This window comes from Balaenoptera acutorostrata, chromosome 11, assembly GCF_949987535.1.
Source record: "Balaenoptera acutorostrata chromosome 11, mBalAcu1.1, whole genome shotgun sequence".
Classification (NCBI taxonomy): domain Eukaryota; kingdom Metazoa; phylum Chordata; class Mammalia; order Artiodactyla; family Balaenopteridae; genus Balaenoptera; species Balaenoptera acutorostrata.
Genome location: NC_080074.1, coordinates 62,847,848 through 62,855,756, shown reverse-complemented (window position 1 = coordinate 62,855,756; position 7,909 = coordinate 62,847,848). Strand labels below are relative to the sequence as shown.

Here is a 7,909-nt window from a genome sequence, read left to right as displayed (position 1 = left end):
CCCCAACAGGGTTTGTTGCACAGATCAAATGAAATGGGGTATTTGAAACCAAGGCATCAACGAGGTTTTTCAGCAAAGAAGTCTCTCTGGGAACAGCCTGGAGGAGGCCAGGCTTTCCTCCACGTGTCCCCCAACCCCAGCCTTCTGATCCCAGAAGGAGGCCTCCTGACCACCTCTCTCCCACCCCATTGACAGACAAGGGCTGCACACAGCAAAATGTGTTGGCAGAGCCAGCTGAAGCTTTATTCTGAAAAAGACACTTGGATTGGCTTTTAGTTGGGGGCGTGGGCAAGAGAGGGAGCCCCAGGCAGTTGACTCCCCCAGGGGTGGGCTAAGGACGGGACTGAGCCTCAGGTCTTTGGTTCCAACGCTCCCCTGCATAACTCCTTCTTGCAGGAGCAAGTGAGAGGGGAGGCTGGGAGGGATCACAGGAGCCTTTCACTTGGGCAGGATGTCAGAGGACTCGGACACCAGCTTCCCATCACGGGTCTCAATCTTCTTCACAACCACAGCCTTGGAACTGGTACGGCTGAAGGAGCCAGAGGCCCCTCCAGAGCCCAAGCTGGACTGGTAGGAGCTCAGGCCGTAGTTGAGGCCAGGGGTCCCGTAGGCTGAGGTCAGCCCACCTGGTCAGGAACAGAGGCAGCCACGTGAGCACAGGAGCCCATGCACACATCAGGTGCCACGCCCCCTTCTCCCTGCTACTCCGAATGGATGTGGTCCCCAGGGATAGGGAACCGCCCTGGTTCACTCCTCCAAGATGGTTGGGGAAAACCAGGAGCAGGGCGGGAAAGAGCTTTGCTATCAGCTACGTGACCTTGGACAAGACATTTAACTGGGCCCCAGGTTCCTCAGCTATACCGGAGGGAACTGTATAGGAGCTGCCCTCCTGCCCTGCCCCCCCAGGACCAGGACACTCACCTGAGTACCCGCTGGTGGTCTTCGTGTGGATACTCATGTTCTGCATCCCAGACTCCAGCCTGTACCCAGAGGACACATGGGATGTCAGCACCAACCCCTGGCCCTATCCCAGGACAACAGGACTCAAGTCCCACCCTTCCCCACCCCAGGTCCCAGGGATGGGGCCCCAGGGCCGGCCAGAGAACGCCCACACCCACCGGCTCTCCTCGCCCTCCAGCAGCTTGCGGTAGGTGGCGATCTCCACGTCCAGGGCCAGCTTGACGTTCATCAGCTCCTGGTATTCGCGCAGCTGCCGCGTCATGTCCTGCTTGGCGGTTCTCAGAGCGGCCTCCAGCTCGGCCAGCTTGGCCTGAGCATCCTTGACGGCCAGCTCCCCATGCTGCTCAGCATCGGCAATGGCGGCCTCCAGGGAAGCCCTCTGCGGGGGGAGCGGACAGGTAAGCAGTTAGAGCAGAGTCTGCTTGCCTCCTCCCCTCCTCCCCCTGCACCCACCCTCCCTTTCCCCTCCTTTAGGGACCCCCCTCTCCCTGACCTGCACTAACCAACTCCACCTGGCTCAATCCCAGAAAATGCTACAGGTGGGTGAGATTCAGGAAGCGGAACGGGGAAACATGAGCAGCTTGCAGGCCCTTCCCCACACAAACTTCTCACCTGGGACGCTGTGCGGTATTATCCCCACCCCCAGCTGGACTAGATCTCTTAGTTTAGATCTCTAAACTTCCTTAAAGCATCAGAGCCCAATCTTACCCTGATACATAAGATAGATATAATAAAGCAGGCTTGGGGGACCCATTCTGGACCCCCAACCTACCTGCCAGGCCCTCACAGAGGGGCCTCCTCAGCACCCCTCAGCCTCCCAGGAGCAGTCTGGACTCTAGCTGCCCCTCCAACTCCTGACTCTGGTCTAGGATTCCTTCCCCAACCCCCAGACCCCTCACTCCTCCTGCATTATCTCCTCTCACCCGGAGGTGTCCCAAGACCCTCTCCCACCCCCAGCCCAGCCCATACCTGGCCTTTGAGGCCCTCGATCTCAGCCTGGAGTCGGTTGATGTTCCGGTTCATCTCGGAAATCTCCGTCTTCGTGCGACGCAGGTCATCCCCATGCTTCCCAGCCAATGTCTGCAGCTCCTCATACTGCAGATGTGAGAGAAGGAGTGCGGTTGAGAGGGGACCCCCTGGTCCCTCCAAGGGAGAATGCCCTCTCAGCCACGTCACTGGAACCCAGGTCATCTCTCCCCCATCCCCCTCTACACCTCCGGGCACAGGGTCATCCCTGTCCCCCAGCACTGCTCGGCAGCCCAGCTCACAGCAGGCAGAGTCAAGTTTGAAATCCTGCTCCCTCCTCAAGGACTAGGGCACAGAACTAGCCAGAAGGGGAACACCAGCCTATAGTGACCCTGCTCTTCACCTTGGTCTGGTACATGGTCTCAGCCTCAGCCCGGCTGCGGTTGGCGATCTCCTCGTACTGGGCCTTGACCTCGGCGATGATGCCATCCAGGTCCAGGGAGCGGCTGTTGTCCATGGACAGGACCACGGACGTGTCAGAAATCTGTGACTGCATCTCGCGGATCTCCTGTGGTGGGGAGGGGAGGTGGTGAGGCCCTGGGCCCGCACACAAGGAGTTCCCTTCTGCAGAAGCGCCTTCCATAAAGGACAAGACAGTGGGAGTTAGGGCTGGAGAGAAGGCAAAGTTCCTAAAGAAGGAAGATGGGTCAAAGACCTGGAACTTGGAGGGAAGTAAAGATGAAATGAGGCCGGGATAAAAGGAAACCTGGCTTTGGGTGAGAAACCAGAGGGGCAGTGCCCTTCCGTGCTCTCAGCTACCAGTATGGCGCCCACAGAGGGCTCTCATTCGGCCCAAAGAATCTAAATAAGGCCCTGGGGACAGAGCAGGCCTGAGCTGCAGCTGGGTCACCACTCTGTGTATGACGACCTTGGACAGGCTATTTCAGTTCTCTGAGCCCATTTTCTCATCTGTGAAGTGGGATAATAAACCCTCCCTGGGACTTCCCTGGTGGTCCAGTGGTTGGGACTTCGCCTTCCAATGCAGGGGGTGCGGGTTCGATCCCTGGTCAGGGAGCTAAGATCCCACATGCCTCACAGCCAAGAAAATAAAAACAAAAGCAATATTGTAACAAACTCAATAAAGACTTTAAAAATGGTCCACATCAAAAAAATTTTAAAAAATAAAAAAAATAAAAATAAATAAATAAATAAACCCTCCCTCACGCAGGGGGACAGAACATATAGAACATCCGTGCCGGGCTACTATTGGCAGCTGTAATTATTCAGTGGTGGGCCCTTGTCTGTTGGTGCGCTGGGGGCTGGGAGGGGCCTCTGATGGGGCTGGGGAACCTCAGTCTCCAGTGCCCAAGAACGTACCTCTTCATACAGTTGCCTGTAGAAGTTGATCTCGTCAGTCAGCCCTTCCAGGCGGGACTCCAGCTCTACCTTGTTCATGTAAGCTTCATCCACATCCTGCGGGGCAGGGGGAGGGGAGCCTGAGCTGAGTGCCCACTCCTGACCCCAAGCCAGGGGCACCCAATGGCCTGGACTTAGAACTTTCTAAGTAATTGTCTTCTCCCCCTCACTGTGTGTGGCCTGACCCAGTCCAGTCTCTGCCCCATCACACCTGCATCCCCAGCCCCAGGCCTTTTACCTCTGCTTTCTACACACCCTTCCCTCTCCCCCACTCCCCTCCCCTCCTCCTTCTCCTTCTGTCCTCCTCCTCCTCCTCCTCCTCCTCCAGGAAGCCTTCTATAGCCAGACCTCAAATTCTACTGCTCCGTTTTCTTAACCATGTCCCAACATTGATGTCCAGAGTTCTGTCCAAATGCACCTAACTACCTCTCTGTCCTTCTATGCTAGATACCTAGGAGGCACCCAAATGTTGTCCCATTACTTAGAAACATTTAAGAACAGAAAGCCTCTAGCCTGAGTCTCTAAGCGCCAGCCTCCAGTGTCTGATGGGGGAAGGGGTACTCCCTCACCTTCTTGATGATGACAAATTCATTCTCCATGTCTGTGCGCTTTTGGATCTCTTCCTCATACCTGGTGAGAAAGAGATATAATCAGAGGATGGAGGCAAAGGTGAGGTTGCTGTGGGTCTTTCGAGGGGGGAAAGGATAGCTAGAAAATTCAGTTAATGGCAATGCAAGAAGATATGAGATGGCTGGTCTGGTCCTTCTGCCCCAACCAGCTACTGTTTCCCCACCCTTACTCCATGCTATCATCAGCAAGTGGGGAGGCCTGGAGCAGGAAATCTCTCTCCAGATCCACGAATACACATTGGATTAGGCATATGAGGATTAGCAACAGGCACTGACATGAAACCTCAGACAGAACTTTCTGGAATGTGCTGGAAATCAGGGGTAAGGAAGAAATAGAGTCTAGGGCTATTAGTATACAAGAGAGTCCTGTTGGCTACCTCTGTCTCCCATTTTAGGTTTACTGTGTAAACGTTAGCAGATAATTTGTTGTCCAAATCAGGACAGCTCTGAGATTGAAGGGGGAAGGGAGGTGCTATTAACAATGGACATAAACCTAGACTGTCCTGAAAAAACCTTGTCCTGGGGTCACCCTAATTATATAAGACTGCACTGCCCAGCAAGCAGAGGGCCTTGGTGTCTTAGGCCTCTGGTCCCAAGGGGCCGGGCAGGGTGGGATGACTTCAGTTGGGGAGGACAGAAGCTCACTTGGTCTTGAAGTCCTCCACCAGCCCCTGCATGTTGCCAAGCTCCACTTCCAGCTTCAGCTTCTCCTGGGCCAGCGTTTCCAGCTGCCGCCGGAGGTTGTTGATGTAGCTCTCAAACATGTTGTCTATGTTGCTCCGGGCTGTCTTCTGCTGCTGCAGGAGGTTCCATTTGGTCTCCAAAATCTTGTTCTGCTGCTCCAGGTGCCGTACCTGCATGAGGAGGCAGAAAGGTCCACATCGCACATCAGGCCAGGGCTCAAAGTCTGGCGTGAAGCAAGCACTGTCTTTTCCCCTCATCCACTCCCCAAGCAGTGGGGTCTCCGGAACCCCATTAGTGCTGAGTTGGGGGGAGAGAAGGGGATACATGGTTGTAAGAGGATAGCTAGCAGTTATGTTGAAGCTATATTTGCAAAACAAATGGGTCTTATTGACTTAGATTGTATATTGCAGTCAATAAAAGCAGCCAAGTTATAATTAACACTTTATATATGATGAAAAAAATGTAGATTGTTCACAGCAAATAATATTATCATCATGATTATTATTTGGAGTGGCTTTGAGGGACTCATTGACTATAAGGAAACTTTAGCTCTACAGTCTGGAGAGCATTCGCCAGAAGACCTAGGTTTTAGCCCAACACTGCTACCTGATCTTGAATTGCTTCCCCTCTCTGAGCCTGGGTCTCCTCAACCCTGCAGTGGCCTAGAAGAACTCAGGCGAGCCCTATCCAGAGCCCCACCCCTGTGCAGAAGTCACTTTTAGCCGGGGAAGAGGCAAGAAACAAGGTAAATCTGTCTGCAAACTGAAGGCCCTCCTCCCCACAGCCCTCCCTTTGAGTTCTCCAACATCCAACCCCACCCTACCCTACCCTTCCCCGAATCCACAATCCTGTCCTCCTGTCCCAAACACAAAGGTCCTAGGTTCCTTGGGGCTCAAGGAATCCAGATTTTAGGATGAAATTAAGGCATGTTGGAAGGGAAATTTTAAAAAAGAAATAATAAACTGGTTCCAAGAAGAGGAAAGACTTTTTTTTTTTTTTTTTTAAATCAACCCAAAGTTGGACTTCTTTTAAGTTGGGAGGACTTAAAAGGTTATCTTAAGGGTCTGGTCCAGATCCAGCAAATCCCTCTCTGTAAATCCCTTTCTTCCCCAGCTCATTCTGCCCCAAAATTATAAAACATAAGTGATAATAATATTTAGCCTTATTAGACTGTTTAATGTAGGCCAAACACTGCTAAACTCTTGCATACATTATATGCTTGAATAGGCAAAACCTCTTTGACTTAGGGATTAGCATGCCCATTTTGTAGATGAGGAAATCAGATTTAGCAAGGTAGTCCATCAAAGGAAAGGGCAGAGCACTGGGAACCTTCGGCCTGTGCTTACCTACTCACTGCGAGGACCCCAGAGCTAGCAAAACGCAGTCAAGAAGTAAAGTGAAGGGTGCTTAAAGCCAAGGAACCAGCAAGCACTTCCCAAAATCAGGGGAGCGCCGGTTTCCCGGGGGACTCCAATTCCTAAAGGCGCTAATCTGCCCCAGGATTTCCCTCCTTCCGCTCCCGAAATGCCTCCCAGGAGCCAGTCAGCAGGGAGGGGCTGATCCTCCTGCGCGCTGGGGGCCCTGGGGCCCCTGAGGAGGCAAACCCCCAGGCTGCAAAACCCGGCCTGGCGCATTCCCTGGGAAAGCGGAGCCAGTTGGTTGGGGCGGAGCCGGGGTAGTAGGGAAGAGTGAGAGGGGACAAGGGCCGAGCGGGGAGAGGGGCGTTGGCGGACAGACGCCTTATCTAAAGCCGTAAATCGTGGGGTTTAACAGGACGTGAAACGCAGATGGGGTGTCGCACGCCCGCAGACTTTGAATCCTGGATGGATCTTCCTGAAGCCAGGCCCTGGCGTCCACCCCACCACGATACACGCCCCCAGGCAGAGGAGCGGGTCCCTAGTACCGCGGGCCTCGGCCCCTCAGCCCCCGGCGGGGGCGGGTCTCGGCCCCGCCCGGCGCCGCCCACACGGCCGGCTCCCCGGGCCCTGGCCAAGTTATGACTCATCTTGATGCCCCCAACACTCCGGCCCCGGTACGCAGAAGGCCTGGATCAATATTTGCCTGTTTGAATCAAGCCGCTTCCCTCTCCCAGAATCCTATCAATCTCCTATTTAAAAAAAAAAAAAAAATTTAAAGCACAGGAGCACTGTTGAGAAGCCCTTGGGGCCATGCTAGGGAGAAGGGTGAACCTGAGGGAGGAACTGCCCTCCCACCCGCCAGTTGAACAGCTGGGACTCTTCCAGAGCTGAAAGCTTTACAGACGATCAGACCTCGAGTTGGGGTGAGATGGGCGAGTGAGGGAGGGAGCCCCAAGATTTAGAGTCAGAAGCCGCCCGGACCCCCTCTCTATCCCTTCCCCAGACCAAACCAAAGTGCCTGGGGCGGGGGGAGGGCGTCGAGACATCCGTCGGAAGCGGGAGTGCTGCCAGAGTGGGTGGGGCCCAGCAGGACGCCAGGGAGGGCCTGGAGATGTGCCCACGGAGGGTGGGGTGACCAAGAGAAAGGGCTGGGATCCTGGTCCGGCCCCAGGCGCCAACGGCCACGCAGGGGAAGCCCTCACCTTGTCGATGAAGGAGGCGAACTTGTTGTTCAGGGTCTTGATCTGCTCCTTCTCCTGGGTGCGCACGGCCTGGATGTCGGGGTCCACCTCCAGCTTGAGGGGGCTCAGCAGGCTCTGGTTCACCGTGACAGCTGTGAGGCCCCCCAGACCCGGGGCCCCACTGTAACCTCCAGCCAGACTCATGCTGCTGCCCAGGCCGCCCCGGAAGCTGCTGCTGCTGCCCACCCGGGAGAAGGCCGAGGAGCTGATGCGGGCGCCCGGCCCACTGGTGTACGAGCGGCTGCTGAAGGACCGGGGGCCGGAGGTGGACACCTTGTAGGACTTCTGGGTCACCCTGATGGACATGGTGGAGGCTGGAGAGGAGGCGAGGAGGCCGAAGCACACAGAGACTCGAGGAGTTGAGAAGCTGCTCCTAGGTGGGGTACAGCTCCCCGGATGGCCTTTTATAAAAAAGAGCCCAGCCCATGAGGAGGGGATCGGCCTTGTAGCTGAGTGGCTAGGCCCTGAGGGGGCAGGGCCTAACCTGACACCTGCCACCTACAGGCCGGACTCAGGTGGGGGCAGCAGAGAGCTGCTCCCGCCCCGGAGCCCACTCCTGCACCACCCCAGAGCCCAGGAAAAGGTAATTCAGTGAATGTGAGAAGTGCAAGGACTGCCGGCCTCTACCTGCTCCCTAACAGAGCCTTGCGGGGTG

At 55.4% G+C, this 7,909-nt stretch overlaps 1 protein-coding gene across 1 annotated transcript; it reads right to left on the bottom strand.

The window, feature by feature from the left end:
• Positions 1-217: 217 nt before the first annotated feature.
• Positions 218-7,664, bottom strand: KRT8 (keratin 8). Its single transcript, XM_007179409.3, has 9 exons — positions 7,216-7,664; positions 4,617-4,825; positions 3,912-3,972; positions 3,304-3,399; positions 2,330-2,494; positions 1,930-2,055; positions 1,119-1,339; positions 922-980; positions 218-626 (listed from the first exon to the last, which is right to left on the bottom strand). The coding sequence occupies exons 1-9, from the start codon at positions 7,558-7,560 to the stop codon at positions 439-441; spliced, it is 1,470 nt and encodes a 489-aa protein (XP_007179471.2). The 5' UTR covers positions 7,561-7,664; the 3' UTR covers positions 218-438.
• Between the last annotated feature and the right edge of the window lie 245 nt (positions 7,665-7,909).